Source organism: Crinia signifera, chromosome 2, assembly GCF_055691185.1.
Source record: "Crinia signifera chromosome 2, ASM5569118v1, whole genome shotgun sequence".
Taxonomy (NCBI): domain Eukaryota; kingdom Metazoa; phylum Chordata; class Amphibia; order Anura; family Myobatrachidae; genus Crinia; species Crinia signifera.
This window is the reverse complement of record NC_139218.1, coordinates 245,174,457-245,199,191: the sequence shown is the minus strand read 5'-3', so window position 1 is coordinate 245,199,191 and position 24,735 is coordinate 245,174,457. Positions and strand designations below refer to the sequence as shown.

The window sequence follows — 24,735 nt, the reverse complement described above, 5'->3', positions numbered from 1 at the left end:
AATGGGTTAAGACTTTTATCCTTGTGGCAATAACAAAATAATCTATATTATTATTATTGATATTATTAGTACCTGCTCTGGTTGCCTAAATATCAAAGAAGGTATTAATGACATTAAGTAGGTTACTTATTGAAACAGTTCCAGGGAATAGTAGGACAAAACAACTGCATCTCAACAGCTTGGTAACAAGAGCAAGGCGGCCTTTTAGGAAGAGAAAGCCGTTTCAGAGCTCCATAGTTGGCGAGTGCAAAGCACATTAACACCATTGCTAGGTTCCATTTTCACCCATGACAAGCAGTAAAAGGATGGAAGCAATTGATATACCTCTTCTTAAAAAACCTAATTTAGATCCCGACTGCATGACAAACTTCAGACCGGTATAAAACCTTCCTTTTCTAGGAAAGGTTATTGAGAAAGTGGTTTGCGAATCAACTGGAAAACCACATGATAACTCATGATATGTATAATCCTGTTCAATCAGGATTCAGGAGAAGGCATAGCAATTAAAGAGCCCTGGTATACAGTATGTGCTAAATTATTTTCTGATGCCAAGAGATAGAGGTAACTGTTCAATCTGAATCCTTCTGGATCTCTCTGCAGCATTCTTTACTGTGGACCATGGGCTTCTGATTGACCACCTGATACATTTTCGTGGACTGGATGGCGCAGTACTGAGCTGGTTCAAATTTCTCACTGGCAGGTTACAGAGTGTCACACAGAAGGTAGCAAACTAGCTTTCAAAGAGTTTGCTTCGAGCGGGCTAACTAGTAAATAAATACAAAAACGGCCAAGTAAATTAATTGAAGTTTAGTTAAATATTGCACCAAAAAAAAAGAACAGTCGCTGTGAGCGTCACTGGCATTTTCAATGGATATTTTGAGGATCTCTCACAGCAACGTTGGCACTCAAAGGGTTAAGTGGGTAGACGAGCCCCATTGAACCAGCTTATCACTGCATCCGACTTTATCCTCTGCACCACAAAAAAAATGGCACAGATTCATCTATCGGTATTCGATCATGGGTTTTTTCACCTTTTTTTTTTTAATACATTTTCTCCCATGTATTTCAATTTTTGTTTGGGCGACTCAGCATAGGTGAAAATGGACACAAAATTGGGCAAAAACAGAAGCAAATTTGTTAAAATCACAGGAATTTGAAGCAATGTATGCAGTTTTCGCCAATGCTGGATTTTTAACCCAGAGAAATATTTGTCCGGGATTGAAAACCCCCATATTCTGTTATACTGTACATTGTAGTGTTCATTCTAGAACCCGCTATCTTTGTAAACCCATGCAGTTCCTGTACCCTGCCTGGGGTGTCGCTGTCTACTGTGGTGTTTCTAGCACAGGTCTGGTTTGCATATCAGTGCTGATATACAGACCATACTGTGCTAGAAGCACTACATCAGACCGCAACACCCCAGGCAGGGAAGAGGAACTGCATGGGTTTTCAAAGGAAGCGGGTGCTAGAATGAACACTACATATGGATGATCAACCTAAGCATACAATGGCTGCATCCTAACTGCCTAGCAGTATGATATTTTGATACTGGATAATCTATGTCTCACTGAACACACACACACATGAAAAAAAACTAAATACTGCCATAACAATATAGCAGGTATAAAAGCCCCCATACACTAGTCTCACTTTTCCTATGTACAAGTCATATACAATTCCCCTTGAGCTCCCCAAAAGAGCTCAGCTACGATTTGACACTTTTTTTTTTGCATTTATTGCATTTTTACATGCAATAAATCATGAGATTTATTGTATGTAATACCCCTCCCGGGAAGCTGCAGAATAAAAAAAAATTAAAATGAACGAGAGGCCTCCCATTCTTTTTTTAATTCTCCTGCCCACCAGTGATTAAGAGCGGGGGAGCGCCTCCTGGGTGTGCGCAAGCATTGCAGCACCACTGGCACCCACCTACGGACCGCATCAGATGCGAAACATGAAGAGGTGCTAAAAAGCACCTGTGAAGTGTAGGTGATGGCTGCATGTACATCTTACATGCAGCCAATCTGACCTCCGACTGCTGTCCAATGCACATGGGACCACGTTTCGGATGTCATACACATTGATTTGGGTCTATTTCACCGATTTCTCAGCCCAGTCCGCCATAATCGTGCCCAATTCTCACATTGTATGAGAGCCTTTAGTCGCCCAACTGTCTAGGTCTGAGGACACTTGTACACCTGAACTGAACATGAAAGAATAATTTTTCAGTGTCATTTCAACCACAGTAATATCAGTGTCACACCACACATCCATGGGTACGAATAAGTAACAATCTATCTTTAAAATATCAGAACATACTATACAACAAGGGATATGCTACTATAAACATAGGTTGAACTAGATGGATGCAAGTCTTCATTCAGCCTCACCTACTACATAAACATTAAACATATACTTAACACAATATTTAGAGTGGTTTATTAAAGTTTGAACAAAAAAAAATATGAAGCTTTACCAAAATAATGTAATAAGTGTCACTAAGTAAAATATGTAGGCAGGACTTCATGTACATGTTCTCAAAAACCATATGCCATCTAGTGGCTGCCATTTGCAATATAAAGTACAATTTTTACAATAATGAAATTAGAAGTAAATAGGAATTTACTGATGAAAGAACAAGACAGACAGATAATAGAAACAAAATGGAGGACAGGATAACGAGACACACATAAGGAACATGGTTAGCATACTTTGAAATGCTGGTTGTTGTGAGGGTTGATCCTAAAGCAAGAAACTAAGCAATCAATCATAAGGTCCACATCTGCATTCTGGTTTCCTGCCCCTCGAGAGAAGGGTTTGCTGGGATTGAAGAGCAAATTCTAATAAGATAAATAAAGTATAGTAGTTACTGTATAATCAAAGAACATATTAATTAATACAGAGGCAGAGAAATGCATGTTTTCAGTGTAAATAATTTAGAGCACAATACATTTTATTGCAATCATTCACTTTATATATATGGGGCATCTCCCTGCCTGGACTCAAGATCTCACCTGCAGCTGGCACCCATCAAAGCCAGGGACGTTGCTGTGCCTGCTTTGGAGATAGGGCAACGACACACGCAGCTGTCAAAATTGATAGCTGCAGGTGTATCACCCCGCATACCTGTGTGCTATCTTATAGAAAGTAGCTGGTGAAATACATGGTGGGGTGTTTTCACATCTGATGACAAATAGGCATGGCAGAAGTCACCCACCAAGTAGTACCCTTAAGGTGCCCACATGGTGTGTTGTGCTTGCGATGCAATCTCCCGCACACATCGCAAAAAGTATGTGCAGCACATACTTTTTGAACTAGATCATCTAGTTCAAAATGCACCGTTGTATTAAGTTGCATGCGTTTTGAACAAGATGCGATGCAATCTACTTGAAAATGCACGGAGCACATTGCACCATGTGAGCACCTTTAGATAACACCATCCACGTCTGTGGGAGCAACAATCAACTCCAATAAGGAGTCTGTACATGGAAGAGGAAGAATGGTTGAGATAAATGCATAAATCCAGCAGAAATAACGGAAGGACAGTGATCTGGTAAAGATGGAATGTGGATATGTCCTCTGGACCCCTATGGGAATAGAAAATGAGCAGTCGAGTCTTGCACGAAAGGGAAGCTAATTCAGAAACCTGCCTTGTAGATGCATGGCAATATAAATACAACCTTTAAAGTGAGGACCTACAATGCCACATAATCCAGCGGTTCAAAAGGTGCCTTTTGGAAGAACACCAAATTCAAGGCCCAAGGTGGAACAGGAGGAATATAAGGAGGCAGTATACAAAGGACACAGTGAAGGTAGGTCATAACTAACGTTACTTATATGGTAGTTGGGCACCCACTATAGTTAGTACGCTCATACCCCCACTATCCATGTCGGCACGGAGTTTATTTTATATAGTGTGGCGAGCGCAGCGAGCCACCATGCCGGAAGCGCGGCGAGCCTTGCGAAGGGACGCTTAAAACTAAGCAAATAGCTTAGTGGGCACCCAACTAACATATAAATACCAAACTAACTTTCGTGGTAAACCTGCCTCTTAAGGCATGACACACTAAGGCCTTTTGATAACCCATCCTGGAAAAAGAACAATAGGCGTGTAATTCGAAAATCCACCTATGGCAGATGTACACACCAGGTTCTGTACTGCCAACGTATTTGGAAGACACCATTTCCCAATTAGTATATGAGTTTCAAGAGCCATGCCGTCAAAGCCAACTGATGAAAATTGGGGTGCAGACATTGACCAAGATGAAGGAAATCTGGTCACAAAGGTAGACTGTACAGATCTCAGCCAACATGCTAAATTCGTTGAAGGACCCAATGAAATTATTGACAGATGTGGAAAAAGATATCCTAGATGAAAACTCCAAGGAGCGGTCATGGCGTCCATAAGAAATGCAGACTAGCACCATACTGTGAAACTTTCTTTTTCAAGTGAGAGGCCATAAGGATCTATGTCTGGTCTTCCCCACATTGACACGAGATCCATAAACCTTCTGGTCAAGATCCCATTCTCCTGGATGAACTAGAGTGGAATCCTCCTTTGGTTCTGAAACATCCAGGTTAGAAAACTGCAATAAAGGGACTGCCTCAAAGTTCACCACCATTTTTCCTAATAGTTGCATGAACCGGAGTACAGAAATGTGTGACAATTGCAGAAGTGACCTCACTCTGGTTTGCAGATTCACTGACACTGGGCGTCGAAAAGAGAAAAAAAACATCCTTTGAGTTGGGAGCATTTTGGATTTGGGAAAGGTTATGATATGCAAGAAAAAGAAAAAGGTCAAATGAAGATGCTGTAGAAGGGACGTGGAAAAATTAGATGATGCCGGCATGCCTCTGCAGTGAGAGCATATGGTCTATGATCTTTGTGAACACCCTGGGTGCTGTGGAGAGACTCAAAAAGGCAAGGCCTGGAATTGCCAGTGTCCCATGACAAATTGCAGAAGATGAGGATGACCTCGCCATTTAAATAGGAAATCACCCTTGATGTCAATGGGAAAAACACATTAAAAAAAAAGCTGGCTTCCATGGCATTAATGACCAAAGTGCACTGACTCGATTTTAAACTTCTGGTAATAAGGTAAGGATTACAGGTTGAGTATTTTGCAGAAAGAGAAAGACTGGAATAAAACCCCAGACCCTGTTGCTGTAAGGGAACTTGAACAATTACTCCTGAACTGGAAACAGATTTCAGAATTCAGACCTGATTGCAAAGCATCTTTTTTCTGCACTAGGGAGCACCTATAGAGACCTGTCCGTGTGGTCTAAAAGATGCAGAGTGCCAGATCCCCCAGTGAAAGGGTCGCTACCCAGATCTAATATCCTGACCTGGCCCCTCCTGAAATGTGTGCTCTGGCAGTGGTAGAGCCCCAGGGAACAACTTCTTGTTTGTGGCACTCCAGCCACTGAATATAGAGTGGGACACAGGGCTCACACCAGCCCATTCTATCTACTCCCACTCTGTCAGTGTGTGCCATTTGTAAATAGATGTCAAGCACTGACAATATATTTATTTTAATAAATGAAAATAAAACCCAACACACACCTAGGAAAAAGGAAAAACTTGCCTTCACTAAGCACCATACACGTGGGACGACCAGGCTCTTGCTGAACGACGGGCTTAAGCACGATTGCTGAGCACACATCGATTTGACTTATTTATAGACAGAGCCCCGCAGGCGATGACGACGTGTGGGACATCACATCTCCTGGGGCTATACACACAGAGCGATCAGAGCTCCATTTCTAAGCGATCTAGTCAGATCCCTTACTGTGCCCATACACGGTACAATTATTGTATACAATAATCACATTGCATAGGTTTTGCAATGCAATGAGATGAGATCTAGTACAAAAAGTATGTGCAGCACATAATTTTTGAGCTGTGTGATGAGATGTGTGACGGGAGCGCGCATATCATCGCACCCAACAATTGTACTGTGTAAAGGCCACCTTTAGAAATCAGGCTGAAATCGCCTTGTGAGTATACCCCTTTAAGCACAAAAAGATGACTGAGGTGCTACTAGAGGTGCAAAAGCACACACTCTCAGAGGTAGTCATGTAGTGTCCCCAGATGGGAAAAGAGGAATATTTAGAACTGAAGCCATTTATTCAGAGTTATACATTCAACTGGAAAACAATGGATTATCAATATAAAAATAATACCTCACCATGAGGCAGATGTATTAAGCCTGGTGAAGAGATAAAGTGGAAGGAGATAACGCACCAGCCAATCAACTCGCAACTGTCATATTTCAAACACAGCTGATTGGCTGGTGCGTTATCTCCTTCCACTTTATCTCCATTTTATCTCTTCACCAGGCTTAATACATCTGCCCCCTTGTTTGAAAACGTGTATACTCTTGTCAATTACAAGCAGCTGGTAGTTTTTAAATTGATATTATATATAAGAGCCTAACTATGTATATAGGACCAAAACGTCTCTACAAATGAAAAATACTTATAAATTCTCATATTAGCTAAGCATATAATTATTAAAACATGTCGACAGGTCTGCCAAGAAGTTATCATATGTATTTTTTTTTTTTTTTTTAAACAACATTCAAATGTTAACAAGTGGAAAAGTGCTGGAAAAGTGCTGCTGCACTCACCTTCAAGTCAATGACTAATGACTGGACAAGGTGGAATATGACAGAATTATCCTCCCAGTTCACATACGTGGATGCTTTGCACAACTTGACACAAGCAATTGCAGCACTCTCCGTCAGTGGTTTTCCGACGCCATGCCCAGTTAAAGCTTTCCTGAGATTTTCAAGAAACAATTTCTAAAACCCACAGAAAAATAAAGTTATTTTTATACCACAATCTGTGACTGACTACATCAACACTTTCATTAACCAAATGTAAGCTATTCTCTAATACATGCGATATCCAGGCTTCAGCACAGATGGTTTAATCAGAATCCCTCAGATACTAATTAAGTCACCTGTGCTCTAGCCTGGATATCTACAAAACCTGCACTGTTGGTGTGCCTTGAGGACCGTGGTTGGGAATGCCTGCTCTTATAGATGGCTCTGTCAGAACACTTTTGAAACCAATAGGCCACATTGAATTCATTTTTCCCCATTTTTTTATTGTGTAGGGTTAAGGCCACGTTCTGTGGCCAAAACGTCGACCAGACCTGATGTCGTACGTATTTCCGTTTTGAGGATTAATTAATTTGCTGTTTAGTGAAAAGCCTTGGTGAGTGCGTGATAGATGCTGCACTAAAAATGCACCTAATAGTGTATAGAGTTTTAGGAGTCCGCATGCAGACCCATTCCCTGCTGCCTGGAGGCTGTCCATGTCGGAGGTCGGATGTACAAGCAGTCCTGATCTCCAACTCTGATGCACACGGTTCAGATGTCAAACACATCGAATCTTTCAACTTTTCACCCGATGTCTTGGCTTGATCCGTCAGAATCAGATAAAATGCAGCAAAATCAGCTTAATTCCTTACTGATATGTTTTCTAAGCTCGTAATGATGCATGTTTTAATGTTCGTTACCAATGCCTGAAGCAATACCGTCTTCATATATACATATCCATACACATAAAGGGATTTTTGTAAGAACTTACCGTTCGAATCCCTTTCTCTGATATGGTCCTGGTGACACAGCTCAACACTGGGATGTAGGAGGGTCCGAAGGAGCCAGGCACCTATCCTAAAGTTTTAGAGGGTAGGCTCCTCCCCTACTGCATCCCTGGACTCTTCAGTTCAATCTTTCAAAGCCACTGGAATACATAACTCAGTACAAACGCCTGCACATATTATATGCACATTTTATAACAGAAAACTGTTAACTTTTAACCATTTTAACATGAACATCATGAAACTTCTGGCATACTTACTGAGCGTAAGGGAGGGATCGCTGTGTCACCAGGACCATATCAGAGAAAGGGATTCGAACGGTAAGTTCTTACAAAAATCCCTTTTTCTCTTTCAATGGTCCTGGTGACACAGCTCAACACTGGGACGTTCCAGAGCCGGTCCTTTGGGAGGGTACGCTCAGGTCTGCAGCTCTCAGCACTGCTCGCCCGAATGATGCGTCCTCCGACGCAAACTCATGGAATCTATAGAATTTGGCAAATGTGTGAACAGATGACCAAGTGGCAGCTCTGCAAACCTGCTCAGCTGTGGCCCCATGTCGAACCGCCCAAGAGGTGGCAACTGACCTGGTGGTATGCGCATTTATTTTGGCCGGTACTGGTCTACCCACTTTGGTGTATGCAAAGGCTATCACAGACCGCAACCACCTAGCAATAGTCTGCTTAGATGCAGGCCAACCAATTTTGTGTACGTCGTACAATACCAACAATGTGTCAGTCTTCCTGACACTCTTCACTCTGTCCACATATATGCGTAAGGCACGCACAACATCCAAAGTTCTCAACTTGTCCCTTTTCTTAGAACCCTCTGGGGGTTGAAACACAGGTAGAACTATCTCCTGATTTAAATGGAAGGTAGATACCACCTTCGGTAAAAACTGAGGCACCGTTCTTAAAACAGCCCTGTCATCATGAAAAATTAAGAAGGGAGATTTACATGACAAAGCTCCCAATTCTGAAACTCTTTTAGCAGATGCTACTGCTAACAAAAACACTAGCTTCCACGTGAGAAACTTAAAGTCAGCCGACCTTAAAGGTTCAAAAGGTGCCTTTTGAAGGCATTCCAAAACCAGTGATAGATCCCAAGGTGCTACTGGTTGCTTGTATGGAGGTTTCAACCTGGATACTCCTTGTAAAAAGGTTTGAATTTCCGGCAAAATGGCTATCTTTTTCTGGAAAAAGATGGACAAGGCCGAAATCTGTACCTTCAGTGACTGAAGGCTTAGGCCCGATGAAAAACCATCTTGTAAAAATTCCATCATTCTTGATAGCTTAAAATGAGATGTATGAGCCTTTCTTCTCTCACACCATCGAAAGTAAGTCTTCCAGACTCTATAATAATTTGCCGAAGATACAGCTTTTCTGGCTTTTATCATCGTCTGTACTACTGCCTCAGAAAACCCTTTTCTTTTCAAAATGGTGGTTTCAATAGCCAGGCCGTCAAAATCAATCGATCTGAATCCAGGTGATTGAACGGGCCTTGTCTTAGAAGGTCTGGTCTCAGAGGTAGACGCCATGAGTCCACAGACAACCTCTGAAGCCTCGAGTACCAGGATCTCCTTGGCCAATCTGGGGCCACTAAGATCACTGGAACCTTCTGCCCCTGTATTTTCTTCAGAAGTCTCGGTAACATTGGTACTGGTGGGAATGCATAAAGGAGATCTCCCTGCCAGTGAATAGTCATGGCATCCACTGCCTCCGCTAGTGGATCCCTTGTTCTGGCATAGAACCTGGGCACTTGACGGTTGATCCTGGATGCCATCAGGTCCACATCCGGAGTTCCCCACATCGAAGTGATTTGTTGAAACACCTGAGGGTGTAAGCTCCATTCCCCTTCCTTGAGCTCCTCCCTGCTCAGGAAGTCGGCTTCTATATTCTCTATTCCTGGGATGAATATAGCCGATACAGCTGGAACATTCTGTTCCGCCCATAGGAAGATTCTGGATACCTCCCACATGGCCAATCTGCTGCGTGTACCTCCCTGGTGATTCAGATACGCCACAGCTGTGGCATTGTCGGTCTGAATCCTCAAAGGGAGGTTCTGTAACCTGTCTCCCGCCAAGGAAATCACTTTCCAGACAGCTCTCAGCTCCAAGATGTTGATTGGTAACGCTGATTCCTCTGCCGTCCACAGGCCCTGAAGCCTGAGATCCAGGGCTATTGCCCCCCAGCCCCTGAGACTGGCGTCGGTAGTTACTATCAACCAGTCCCAGGTCTGTAATGACCGACCCCACTGAAGGGAATCTACTTCTGTCCACCATTTCAAGGATTCTCGGGTGTCCGAAGACAGCACTATCATCTCGGATTTCATGGTCAAAGTGTTTCCTGACCAGGCTGACAAAATGTTCCATTGGAACCTCCGAGAGTGGAACCTGGCAAATTGAAGCGTCTCGAATGACGCCACCATCTTCCCCAGGAGCTTGAGGCACCTCCATACTGAAATGCTCTGAGCCCTGAGAATCTCCTGGACTAGGGTGACCAGATCCCTGGCCTTTACCTCCGGGAGGAATACCCGATGAAGATGGGTGTCCAGTATGACTCCCAAGAATTGGAGTCTTTGTGACGGTACCAACTGAGATTTTTGCAAATTTAAAATCCAGCCGTGAGCCTGCAAAAAACTGATGGCCTCTGCCAAGTGACTCTGCAGCATGGCTGCTGACTCTGCTTTGAACAGGAGATCGTCCAAATAGGGTATTACTGTGATTCCCCTGAGCCTCAGCACCGCCGCCATTACTGACATTATCTTTGTGAATACCCTTGGCGCGGTTGCTAGCCCAAAGGGTAACGCCCGGAATTGTAAATGCAGGTCTCCTATGGCAAACCTCAACAAGGTCTGATGCTCCGGGTGTATAGGAACGTGCAAATATGCGTCCTGGACATCCATGGACGCCAAAAATTCTCCCTGGTCCAGACTCAGGAGTACTGACCGTAGAGACTCCATTTTGAAATGGTCTACCCATAAATGAACATTTAGAGACTTCAAATTTAGTATTGGTCTGAAAGACCCGTCTGGTTTGGGCACCAGGAACAGCGTGGAGTAAAAGCCTTTCTTCCACTCTGTCTTGGGGACTAGTGTAACCACCCCTTTTTCCAAAAGGGAGTGCGCTGCTCTCACAAGAGCTGTACGCAGCCGTGCCTCCTTTGGTAAGGATGTGGGAATGAACCTCTTCGGAGGTGGCCCTCTGAAAGGGATTTTGTAACCCTGTGTTATGATGTCTAGCACCCAGGCATCCTGGCCTAGAGAAGCCCAAGCGTCCCTGAAGTGTGTGAGACGCCCGCCCACTTTTGTCACTGTCGGGCAAAGCCCCTGACAGTCATGCAGAGGGTTTATCCTCTCCTTTATTGGCAGGCTTCTTGTGAAATGAGCCAAATTTTGACTTTTGTGTCTTGCCTCTAGAGGGCTGAAACCTTCCCCTGAAAGACTGTCCTCGAAAGGACGCACCACCTCTAGGGCCGAAAGGACGGCTTAAAAGCAGAAAATCTGGATGTCTGCTTTGCTGAGGAGGCCGGCAGGAATGTACTTTTGCCGCCTGTGGCCTGTTTTATAATCTCCTCTAATTCGGTACCAAAGAGTACCTTTCCTTTGAAGGCTAATGTTTCCAGAGCCTTCTTGGACTCATTGTCTGCTTCCCAGGCTTTAAGCCAAAGCACTCTCCTGGCATTAATGGAGACTGTGGACACTCTGGTTGCCATTTTAATAGCTTCCTCCTCTGCTTCAACTGCATATTCTGCTGCTGCCTTAATCTTTTCTGCAAGCAGTAATGCACCCGGGTCAGCCTGCAGCATGGTGCATAATTCACCAGCCCACTCTATCATGGCCTTAGAAACCCAGGCTGAAGCAATAAGGGGTCGTAAGGTAAACCCCACCCCTTCAAAGATAGCCTTGAGGTTTCCCTCCAGCTTTTTATCCACAGAATCTTTAAAAGCTGCACCGCCTTGTACTGGTAATACAGTAGCCTTGGACAAACGTGCCACTGAAGCGTCCACAACTGGGACCCTTTCCCAGAGCTCCGCATGAGACTCTGGCATGGGGTACAGATTAAGGAATCGTTTTGGCATCTGAAGCCTCTTATCAGGAGTTTTCCAAGCCCCTTCTAACAATTCCTGTAACCCCTCATCTGAAGGAAAAGTAACAGCCTCCTTCCGCTGTCGCTTAAAAACACCTTTAACAGGAGTCTTATCCTCCACAGTCAGCTTTAAAGCCTGCTTCACAGCTACAATGAGATCCTCTATACCAGCAGCAGAGTTCTCTTCCAAATCATCACCCTGATCCCAGGGGATGTCAGTATACTCTCCTTCCTCTTCATCTACCACAGTAGTTAAAGCATAAGACCTTCTAGGGGTCCCTGCCACATCATCCATTTTGTCCAGCATTTCACTGAACCTGTTAATGCCTTTTGCAGTATCCTGCATCACCTGGATAAGTGCAGGATCTGCCTGGGTAAGAGGCAAGGAGCCAGACGACTGCTGAGATGATGGCATAGGTCTCTGTGATTCTACCAGCCCATCACTCTGCCTGTCCAAAAGCTGCACCAAAGCGTTTACTGACCTGCCTAGGGCCCTGGCCCACGCAGGTTCCATATGCTCTGCCCTATGGGGATCACTGCCCATGGGTCTCACATCAGCGCAAGTAATACATAAGCCCCCCTTGGCCATCTGCTCAGGGACAAATTTTTGTGTGCAAACATTGCACGCGCTCAGTGCATTAAGGGCTCCCTCCCCCAAAACCACAGCCTGATGCTCAGACATGATGCAAGTGATAAATGTATATCTATCAGTATACACAGTGCAAACAATGTACAAGCGTTTATACAGAGCAATGCACCCAGTCACTTATCTGTCTGTTGGTTTCAACTGCGGGGAAGCGATGCCCAGGAAATCCAAGTCACTCTGCCAGGATCAGTAAGCCAGCTCAGCTCCGCTGCAAGCGTTCTGAAAGGCGCCAAAGTCAGAGTGAAGGAAGAGACCACAGGTCCCTGCTGCTGCGGGGTCCGTGACCTTTTGGCGCCAACCACCCCCAGCAAGCCGCTCCTTAGGTAGGATTTCCTAGTTCCAGTGTCTCCCCCTCAAATGGGGATCACTTGGAACATGCCTGTCACAACGCTGCTGTCCTCTCATCTAGGAGCTCAGCGTGTAAGCTCCGCATAAAATGGCCGCCGCCATCACGGAGCGCCTGTCCCCCATGATCCCCACCTAAACGTGGAGCCGGTTTCAGGGTACTCCGGAGCCCAGGCAGCCTTTTAGAAAAGGCTATAAGCGCTGCACAGGGAGACCAGACAGTGTCTCCCCTGTGCACAGTGAGCTGACAGGACGCGCTTCTGTCAGCTCCTGCTGCGCAAGCAGTGTGAGGATTCACTATGAGAATCCTCACACTGTGCCTACCTAGCTAGGGTAAAAGTTAATAAAATAATAAAAATCCCCTAACTACTCTAATTCTTCGGCTGCTCCTGCAGCCCTTTAGAATAGCACCCACTCCAGTGGGCACCTAACACGAACTGAAGAGTCCAGGGATGCAGTAGGGGAGGAGCCTACCCTCTAAAACTTTAGGATAGGTGCCTGGCTCCTTCGGACCCTCCTACATCCCAGTGTTGAGCTGTGTCACCAGGACCATTGAAAGAGAAATATAGTTTGACAGCTTAATTTGTAAATTGTCTCCTCAAATTTAATCAATACACAGAAATATACCACCAAGTATATTGGGCGCAATTTCAACTGTGTATAGTTAATTAATATAATCCCACAGTATTAGCAATTAATATGCTGCTCCCATTAGTATAAAGATACTAAAGGAAAGAAAGAAAAAAAGAAAGGATGGGAGCACACTGGTTTGATCTGTATTAGGTTCAGTCAATATCATATCACATATAAAACATGAAAAATCAGCACAATAAAATAAATGTATGCTAAAAAGCAAATAAGGTATAAAAATATGAAATGCAAATATATACACCAAGGAACTTAACGTCCATACTTAATATTTCATGATTGTGGAATCCAAGCAATCAACTACCTTTAAGGATTGATTCCCAGGATCAATAAGGCCATTTGGAAGTAAATACTAACCAACACTACTGATCAACTAATTATTTAAAATTGAGGGCATATAATATATTGGTGTTTATATTTGCATTTCATGCTTTTATACCTTATTTGCCTTTTAGTATAAATTTATGTTATTGTGCTGATTTTTCATGTTTTATATGTGATATGATATTGAATAAACTAAAACGGATCAAACCAGTGCGCTCCCATCCTTTCTGTTTTTCTTAATCAATACACACAGCAGGTTCATATTACCAGAAGTGTGATTGTTATATGGCGTTTAAGAGGTTAACTGCATAAATGGATATTTACATTTAGAAAGAGGAAGATTAACAAGAAATATACAGCATTTTTTGGTTTGGTCACCTTGTTCATCTTGTTTTCTTCTACAACTTCCTTCGAAATATCCTGGATAATTTCAGGGCACAGAACAAGCAAAATGATCTGCAAAGGCCACACTGCTACTTTTCGCTTGTTGCTTTCAGCAAAACTATCCACAAGATCAAACAGTTTCTCCGCACAGTCTGCAACAGAAGAATACAAAAAAAATGAACCTGTTACACATTTACTCCATTCAACAATAGAAACATGGTTCACTATATAGTGTACCAAAATATAGAGTGAGTGAAAAGAGAAGAGATTGGGGGGTGGGGGTGATTAACATTAGGCTGCAGGAAGGTTAGGTATTAAGAATGGAGTGGTAGACAGACGGGGTGGACGAGGAGGGTGTGAAAAATTGGGTTGCAAATAGGTAAGGTTAAGTTGACTATGTTAAACGATATGCACTAGAACAACCATCATGGACAATATTTTTGTGCAAATCATATAATGTGCACGCAATACATTGTGAACAATGGTCACTCAAAGCGATGTCCTCTGTCATATGTCCATGTAGGAGGTTATAGTGAGAGCCATGCTGCGAAATGCAGCTCCCCCGAACCATCCTCCGCCTGGCATTGTCAAATTTGTATACACATGATGCAAGGTCCCATCACTCCTGATATCGCAATGGGTACATATCATCTAATGTGTGCCCAGCTAAATCTCTGATAAACTGACAACTTTTTAAAGTAGCCATTATTAAGAAAATGTTCAGGAACTACATAAAGGAAGTTTGTAGAGGTCTATGTTTGGTATCTGTAGGGTAAAAACTGGATTTTGTACTCAATGTAAAAGTCCTTCCTTGTAATCCATCTGTGGGACTGTGCAGATCTTAACAATGGGTACAAGGGCTGGCACTGATATATAGGCTCTAAATGGTTTGTCATTCGATTTGGGTAACACTGCATACATTAACAAAAGGACCTCCAAATAGGAAGCCTAATGCGTGGAGAAAACATGGAGGTATGGAATAGGCAGAAAGTTGTAATAGTATGCACAGAGAAACAGGAACCAGTGCCACACAGCTGTTCCACGAATACTCCAAGACAAAAAAGGATTATAAACAAAAACTAACAACGTCAAATAAACTCCTTATTTATTGTAAGAGTTTACTGAAATTTGACTAAGAATTCTTCTTGGAAAAATGACCCTTGGAAAAGCTGCCTAGAGCGGCAAAACGCGTAGGAGCCACTGCTGGAGTGCCAATTTTATCATCACTTTTGGATCAGATAGCCACCTCTATTTCCCTCAACATAACATCCGACCTATAGGAGCAGGATTCACTTTGACAACAACCAACCTCACCAGTTCCGGGACCATCACCATTGCCTGTGCTAAATATAAACTAGGAGGCACGCCACCTCCCTAAAGCCATATTGGGCCTCCCACCAAAAAGAGACAGGGACGCATTGAAAATACAGAGGAATATGGTCACGTTGGAGGATCGCCACCTCTTCCAGGGTATACTACCCCTTAAAGCGGAACACCTCCAATCAGGAGATCTAAAAGGGAAAATTGCTTCAAGCTACATGACAAACCCCACCCCCAGTACTGGTGAACTGAATTGGTGACTTCCATGCCAAAATGGCATACAATGCGGTCCAATGTTAAATGGCCCCCCATTCCCAATTTTTGATTGTATACCCATCCTGATGGGTCATTTCTATGTCAAATGCCCCCCCCCCCATGATGAACGGCAACCCGAAGCGCGGCGAGCGCAGCGAGGGGCGGCGGTACGCATCCTCCAACCTTTTCATACCCCCACTATCCACTTCGGCGTGGAGTGGATTCTATATAGTGTGGCGAGTGCAGCAAGCCACGTGCCCGAAGCGTGGCGAGCCCCGCGAGGGGACGCTGAATATGTCTGAAGTAATTGCAAGTGAGAAAATGCACAAATGTAAAAAAAAGTCAGCAACAGCTTAAGTCTATTTATATATTGTTCTCAGATTTTCCACTGTAGAAAAATGTACCCGCAAAATATTCATATACTGTTTTCTCCATAAAACACAAATAAATAAAAAGTCATAATAAATGTGTATAGCATGTGCTTCACAGTACACAATCATGTCAATATAAACCTGGTGTATGGTACGCTCTCCACTGTGTGCACATAGCTTGGACTGTTAATTGCACTGTAATCTTTGAATTAATTTCCAACACAATGAAGGGGGAAAAACCTACCTGCCATGTCGGTCTGAGGTCTCTGGTACAACTTTGTAAATTCATCAGGATAATTTTCTACCCAATTCCAAAATGCCTGCAGAAATTAAAAATATCTAATATTAATAATTTGCCTGTACTGCAAACACAAATATGCCAAAAAAAACTGAAAGTGGACAGACTTCTTCCAACTTCCCGGCACAATGAGAATCCTCCTGGCTGTGCTTCACATATTCAAACTCATTAACACTCAAAGAGATGGGATTATAAACTTCAAGAGGGCTTACTAGTAGTCTATACTCTTCTAAATAGTTATTGCACTGCTATATTTAATTAGGTTTTTATGTAGCACCAGCATATTCTATTGTTTTATAACTGGGAACAATAGCAATACAAATAGGCTGGATTATAAAGTGGTAGACTGTTGTAGGAGTACGGGTCCCACTCCTCGCACTGACACTGCTCAGTGCCATGTGCTGAGCTGGTGAGAAAGCTGCCGCCTGTCCGATCTCTCCATGATCAGGTGTCCCATCCCAACCGCCGGTCAGGATCATATGCTAACTTTGGTACTTGTGTAGTTTCACTGTGGCAGTTACGTCGCCAGCGTAGCATCCCTGTCAGAATCAGCGTAGTGTTCCCGCGGCCAGCATACTTCGCATAGGCAGTCAGAAGTAGAGTAGTGCTCCCGCGAGCGTCCCTGTCAGAATCAGCGCAGTGTTCCCGCGGCCGCTTAGCATCCCTGACCTAAAGTAACCACTATGTGTCACTAAATAAGATGGGTAAAGATTATATTTGTGTTTTTTTTTTTTTAGATTATGCTATTGAGCAGTTCACAAGTCAAACACGTACACTGCAGGAATATAAAAATAATAGTTTGTGGCTTTTATGAGCATCAAGAGCATTCAAGTTTTTACTAACTAGGGACATCCACACTGGGTGTTTTTGAAAACCGCTCAGTGCATACATACTGAGTTTTTTTTACCCGTTTTAGCTGTTTTTCAAGGGGTGGACGACTTTGCGCAGCATGACGCTATGGAAATCCATCCACTCCTTCGCTGGGAATACCGGGACAGGGATGATGCGGGAGAGTGCATTAGTGCTCACTGTTCATAGCTTCCCTATACACATTGGGCGGCTTAGTGCGTATGGGCTTTAAGATGAATCATATTTTACATCATAGGGCCGTATTCAATGCTCTGGATTCACCATATTTTTTTCGGCTAATTTTTATTATTATTTTTTTTACAGATGAAGCACAGGGGGGCGGGGAGCCGCTCATTAGATAAATACTGCACTGGGTCCCGCTCATTACATATGTGCGAGCGGGACTAGCGCAGCGCTCCCTGCAGCTCCCCACCTGCCCAGTCTCACGGGGCGACAGCTTCTGCTGCCTGTGTCCCCGCCAGCCCCCTTCTCCCCCAGCACAGGCAGGGAGGCTTCCATCTCCCTGATTTCCACCGTCCCCCCCGGCTCCCTGCAGCATTTGCCGGGGGGAAGGGGGGGGTTTAAATTAGCTGTCAGGGGCAGCAAGCCCCTGATACGTTGAATAGGGGGAGAGGGAGGGCTCCTGCCCTCCGGAACCCGGCAAACGTGCAGCGAATCCTAAACAGGATTCGCTGCACATAGTGACAATTTACATTGAATACTGGCCACAGTGTCTGCATGATACACATTATATTTTGAATTGTAAAAGAATAACCTCCTAGATTTTGAATAGTCACAGTGTACTTTGCAATATTTGGAAGGACACTGTCCCTTTTTATTGTATATACTTCTTGAAACTCTTGTATATTGTAAATTGTATATCAAAAGTTTAATTGAATAAAATATATTGATATAAAGAATAACCTAGTAATTTATACCTTTTCAAGACTGTTGATAACCGCCAACTGAGCCACCTTCTTCAGAGATTTAAATTTGAAAACGGTCTCTGGAAAAACAAAGACCATTAAGCGTTACACTTTGATACACCTTGACTTGTAATTAGAAGAAGGAAAAATAGTAAGTTACAATACAAATGGGGATAGGCATGTTCAGTAAATTGATTACACTAACCTTGTAAAAGTCTTTTAAGTTTTGCGCAGTCCACATTAATGTACTGTATCAAATCTATATCGTGGACATCAGCATTGTCCTCTGAACAAACGGTCAGTTCCTGCAGCCTGCACAACGGAACAGCATGATCAGAGCCAACCAAGATCACAAATTATGCCACATTCTGAAAATTAGTACCACACATGTATTTTTACTAAAAATAGACATTAAACTTTGGGATGATTCTTCTTTAATGGACAAAACCATGTGCACTGCAGGTGGGGCAGATGTAACGTGCAGAGTAACATTTAGGCTAGTTATTTTGTTTCTGTGCAGAGTAAATAATAGGATTTTAATACCTACTGGTAAATCCTTTTCACGAAGTTCATATGGTATACTGGGTTCGCAATACATTGGGGAAGAACAGGTCCTTCGCAGGAGACAGGCACATAGAACTCTTTACAGTGGGTGTACTGGCTCCTCCCCTCTACTTCCTGCTCCACATCTTCAGTTAAGGAAAAACTGTGCCCCGAGGAGAATGAACGTATGTGAGGTAAGGATATAAGTATATGTGAGTGCGGTGAGATTCATACCAGCACACCCTTAAACATTTATAACTGGTAAATAAAAACGGTTAACAACTTGTAGAACACTGCAAGCAAATATCACCTAAGTGACAACAAAGGCAACAAGCCAAAATACATCACACCTTGAAGTGACAACCAGATGCAGAAGAACTCCGCACAGAGGAAAGTTCCCAGTATACCATATGAGCTTTGTGAAAAGGATTTACCGGTAGGTATTAAAATCCTATTTTCACTATCATTCATATGGTATACTGGGTTCTCAATACATTGGGGATGTTCCAAAGCTTCCAGAAAGAGGGGGTACGTGCGTAGACTGCTGCAGCACCGCCTGCCCAAACTGGTTATCCTCTTTGGCCAGGGCGTCAAATTTGTAAAACTTTACTAAAGTGTGTTGAGCCAACCAAGTAGCAGTTCTGCATAATTAGTCAGCCGCCCAGGATGTGCCCACCGCTCTTGTGTAGTGAGCCTTCACAGAGGTAGAACCGGTAAGTCAGCCGCTCCATAAGCTTGAAAAATAGTAGCACAAATCCAACATGCAATAGATTGTTTTGAGGCCGGCAAACCCACTTTTCTGGGCATCATAAAGCACATAAAGCACAAAAAGACAATCAGTCTTGGGTAGCCTGGCCGTTCTACCAACATAGGCCTTAAGCGCTCGAACCACATCCAGGGAATCCGGAATTCCAGAGTGACCAACACTAGATGGAACCACAATAGCCTGGTTCAGATGGAAAACCGAAACAACCTTCGACAAGAACGGCTGTTTTGTTCGCAGTTCTGCCCTATCTGTGTGAAACACCAGACAAGGTCTCCTGCAAGATAAAGCACCTATCTCTGGCTTCGGCTAGATGCGTGTCAGACAGAAGCACCACAGTCTTCCATGTGAAGTATTTAAAATCAGTTGACGCCATTGGTTCAAACTAGGATGACTGCAGGAACTGTAAGACCACATCAAGGTCCAAGGGAGCCGTAGGTGGCACAAAGGGGGTTGAATCATCAAAACCCCCTGGAGAAAAGTCTGTACTTCCGGAATATTAGCCAATTTCCTTTGAAAGAATGGAAAGAGACGAAATCTGTACCTTCAAGGAACCTAGACGTAGGCCCAGGCCCAAGCCTGACTGCAGAAATCATAGAAAACGATCCAGTTTAAAATCCGCAGGTGGAAACATTAGTTTCACAGAAGGCTACATACTTTCTCCAGATCTTATGGTAATGGGAAGCCGTCACTGGATTCCTAGCCTGAGTCATGCTGGAAATGACAGAAGCATGAAGGCCTTTTCTGGCTAAAATCTGCCTCAACCTCCAGGCCCCCAAATGAAGCTGCCTTAAGTCCTGGAAAACGAAGGGCCCCTGAGTGAGCAAGTCGACTCAGAGAGGTAGATGCCACGGGATCCTCCACTACTTGGCTTCAAATTCTTTTTATCACGCGACTTATCAAGGGAATGGGAGAAAACAGGTAAACCAGGTTGAACAACCAAATCGTCGTTAGTGCATAGACTGCCGCTGCCTGAGGGTCCCTGGACCAATACTTTTTGTTGATCCTGGACGCCATCAGGTCGATCTGTGTTAATCCCCACCAATCCACAATCTACGCAAACATCTGGGGACTGAGACTCCACTCTCCTGGGTGCAACTCGTGATGACTGAGGAAGTCTGCCTCCCAGTCGTCCACACCCAGAATGAATATGGCCAACAACGCCATGGTGTAAGCCTCAGCCCAAACAAAGATCTTGGATACCTCCCTCATGCAGGACATGCTCTTTGCCCCCTTCTGCCGGTTGATGTACGCAACCGTCGTTGCATTGTCCGACTGAAGCTGGATTGCCAGGCTCTGCAACAAGGGGGGGGCTGCCTGCAGGAGCACATAATAGACAGCTCAGAGTTCCAAACAGTTGATGTGAAGTTTGGACCCTGAAAACGCTTTACCTGTGTCACTGTTCCCGAGCCGAGGAGACTGGTGTCCCAATCCCGGATCCCAAAGAGTCTTCCCGCCAAGAGGTTTTTGCGGGTGAAGCCACCATTGCAAGGACAGCCTTGCCTGGACCAACAGATGTATCCGCCTGTGCATCTGCAGGTGGAAACCCGACCATTTGGCCAAAAGATTCAACTGGAAAGTCCGGAAAGTCCGACGGAGGCCACCATTTTTTCCAGTAGTTGGATGCACTGATGGACTGACACCAGAACCGGTGTAAGGAGTGCCACTACCAGCAGTTGAATGGCTACCATCTCTTCCTCCGGCAGCAACACTTTCTGTTCCACTGTATCCAGAATCATCCCCAAGAACTGGAGACGCCTGGATGGGGTCGGTGAGGACTTCTGCAGGTTCAAAATCCACCCGTACGAAGACAGTACCTGCATTGTGGTGGTGATAACCGCTCTCAACAGTTCCTCTGTTCTCGCCTTTATCAGCAGATTGTCCAGGTATGGGATAACATTTACCCATTGAGCCCTTAGCAAGGACATCATTTCCACCATCACCTTGGTAAAGATGCGCAGAGCCGTGGACAGGCCAAAAGGCAAGGCTTGGAACTGGAAATGCTCGTTTCCGATTGCGAACCTGAGGTGAGCCTACTGTGTTGCCATATGGGAATGTGAAAGTATGAGTCCTTCACGTCCAAGGATGCTAGGAACTCCCCTTCATCGAGGCCGGTCACAACCAACCCCAGAGACTCCATCCTGAACTTGAACACCCTCAAGGATTTCAGGTTGAGTATAGGTCTCACTGAGCCATCCGGCTTCGGTACTACGAACAGGGTGGAGTAATACCCTTTGCCCTGTCCCGGAACAGGTATTACAACCTGGGAGTCCTGCAGCTTATGTACAGCTTCTGGACCAGCTGATCCCTTGCTGCAGCCGGGAGTCCGGACTGAAAGAATCTGAGCAGCGGCAACCTGTCGAACTCCAGCTTGTAGCCGTGCAAAATAACACCCCTGACCCATGGACTGAGGCAGGAATCCCCAACACACCTGGCTGAAAAACGGCAGCCGTGGCCCCACCGTGAGTAGATATCGTGGTGGGTGTAGCCCGTCATACTGAGGGCTCTTGGGGCGCTGTGTCTGAGACCCAGACATTCTGAATTTACCATGCGTGCCTCTTCGTGTTAGAGCCACCTTTCGCTTTAGCACGAAATTTTCCGGTCCAGAAGGACTGCTGAATCTGGCCTGAAAGGGTCCGTCTGGGCTGGCTAGAGGCAATTGGGAGAAAAGTAGATTTTTTTCAGCCGTAGCCTTAGAAATCAGCTCATCTAGTTTCTTGCCAAACAGGCGTTCTCCCGTGAACAGAAGGTTCTCCACACTACACTTGGAGTCAGCAACAGGAACCCATTGACGCAGCCACAGAGCCCAGTGGACAGAAACCGCCATGGCTGAGTTACACGCATTAATAGCGGCCACTTCATTTTGTGCTTAAAAAGCACCTTAGCCACATCTTGTATGTGACGGAGTGAAATAGCCACCTGGCCATGGACATATCGCCCAGCAATCCCTCTTGGATTTGGGTCACCCAGGTATGAATGGACTTTGCCAATCAGCAACTAGCAAGTACCGGGCGCAAAGTCTATACATAGACTTGAGGGTACCATCTAATTTTTTTATCCAATGAATCCTTAAGTGTAGAAGTCCCGGGTACTGGGAGTACCATCTTTTTTGACAAACGGGACATGGAAGCATCTACAACTGAAGGCTCCTCCCACACCTGCCTGCCGGTGGCATCAAAGGGGAAGTTGACTTTAAGCGATCGGACACTTGAAATCTCTTTTCAGGATTTTTCCAAGCCGATTTGAAAGCAACTTCCAAATCCGCCTGTTCAGGGAATACCCCATCCTGCCTTTTGAGAGACAAAAAAGGGATCACCTTCAGGTGCAGCCAGCGGGAGATCAAGGACTTCTCTTATGGCCAGTATTAAAGACTGAGACCCCTGAGAACCTGGTTGTGTACCATCCACATCCTCCCCACCTTCAACAGCTTCCTCCTTAGATTCAGTCTATACAGCAGCTAAATCATGTTTGCGTGACAAGCCACCCACGGGAGTGAGAATGTCCACCCTTGCAGAAAGGACAGTTAAATCTTGCTGCACTCTCTGTATCTGCAGGGAATTTGCAGTAAGCTGAGTGGACACAGATTCCATCAGACTTTTAATGCTGCTTGCCCAGGAAGATTTCTGAGAGTCCCCCTGTGATCCTCCACACAATTGTGTGGGGATACCACTGAGCTGTGGGGACCCCCCAGTAGTCTGGGGTGACATACAGTGTTCACAAGTGACTTGTGAAGTGGATGCAGGAACAAACTAAGTGCTGCAAATCAAACAGGTTAACTTTCTAACCATTTTAGAAAAGGTATCACCCCACAACACACACACACACAGTATACAGCAAACAGTCAGTCAGCGTGTATAGAAGCTACAGTATGTGCAGTCTCTAACACTTATGTGTGCCCAGAAATGCTTAACAAGCAAGTGGGGAAAGGACTCATATTGGGGGAACCAGCACACCCGTCACCCTATCTCTTCACTGGCTCCCCATTCCTTTCCGAGTTCTCTTTAAACTCCTCACCACCACCTACAAGGCTCTCTCCTCCTCCACTGCTCCTTACCTCTCTTCACTGATCTCTATCCACACTCCCTCCCATCCTCTTCGCTCCATCGCTGACCGCCGACTGACCTCTCACCTAATCACCTCCTCCCACTCCCGTGTCCAAGACTTCTCTCGCGCTGCCCCCTGCACTGGAACAACCTCCCGCCACCCATCAGGCTTTCTGATTCCCTTACCTCCTTCAAGCGCTCCCTCAAAACCCACTTTTTTCGACTAGCCTATCCCTCCTCCTAACCTCTTTTGATCCTCCTATCCTGCCTCCATTCCCATCCTTTCCTACTTATCCTATTGTTTTTCGTTTGTCCACCCACCTCCTTTTAGTATGTTAACTCTTATGAGTAGAGCCCTCCTTCCTCACGTACTCACCCTACCTCTTTACCTCACCTGTGCTCCTGTTCTGTTCTTCCCTTCCTCTACTTCATCTTCAGTCTCCTCAACAATTTTGACACCTAATTTTGAACTGATGCTGATTTTAGTCCTACCAGCTATACCCCTATTTATACTGTATTTTTCAACACACCCTGTACGTTACCTTGTAACTTGTTTTTTGTTTGCTATGTACGGCGCTGTGGACACCTTGTGGCGCCTTATAAATAAACGTACTACTAAATAAACGTACTACTACCCTTAACCGGAGCTCCCAGATTGAGGAGCTGGTTAGAAGTAATAAATACAATTACACAGAGTAGATATCGATATAAGTATGTGCAAGGCTATAAACACTGTAATGAGCATTTTATAAGCTCAATTTCACTTGCTGTCTCTGCTGTAGTTCTCTTACACCCAGTCTGGAGCTGAGGAGTGTCTGCAGCTTTAAAATGGCGCCCGAAGCCGGAAATTGGTGCCAGAGAGCTGTGTTCGCACTCTGAGTTAAGCTCCTCACCTTACAATGGTGCTGGTGCTTTTACTAATCTTTATACTGGCACTGTTGCTATTCCTAGCAAACACATTAACACCTGCCCTGATGGTCCAGAGGTAGTGTAAACCATCAAGTTGGAAAGGGGGCTGTGCGGTTCCCGTGCCGCCACCATCATTCCGCACATCAACCAGGGTACCCAACTAGAGGGGACCCCGCATAACACTCACCGCAGATGTCTTCGGACTGAGCCAGGCCGCCACGACAATCACCCACACAGGACAGTGGTCCAGCAGCAGGGACAGTTCGGTACCTTGAAAGGCCAGCAACTGTAACCCTCCCCTGGCTTCCCATGAAGCAGGGAGCTGTTTAGTCCAAAACAGGCTCCCCAAAATAACAAACAAAACTAAATTAAGAAAAACTCTTCAGGAGCTCTGTAAGTGCAGCCTCTCTGAGGGCAC

At 44.8% G+C, this 24,735-nt stretch overlaps 1 protein-coding gene across 9 annotated transcripts in view; it reads right to left on the bottom strand.

Moving 5' to 3' along the window:
• Window positions 1-24,735, bottom strand: part of NF1 (neurofibromin 1) — a 234,410-nt gene that overhangs the window by 164,593 nt on the left and 45,082 nt on the right. For all 9 annotated transcript variants that reach the window (XM_083174174.1, XM_083174178.1, XM_083174179.1 and 6 more), the window contains exons 5-10: window positions 18,265-18,371; window positions 18,072-18,139; window positions 16,231-16,306; window positions 14,035-14,192; window positions 6,630-6,803; window positions 2,712-2,840 (exon numbers count right to left, since the gene is read on the bottom strand). In XM_083174174.1, the coding sequence (XP_083030300.1) occupies window positions 2,712-2,840; window positions 6,630-6,803; window positions 14,035-14,192; window positions 16,231-16,306; window positions 18,072-18,139; window positions 18,265-18,371 (712 nt within the window). The remainder of the gene's footprint in view (window positions 1-2,711; window positions 2,841-6,629; window positions 6,804-14,034; window positions 14,193-16,230; window positions 16,307-18,071; window positions 18,140-18,264; window positions 18,372-24,735) is intronic.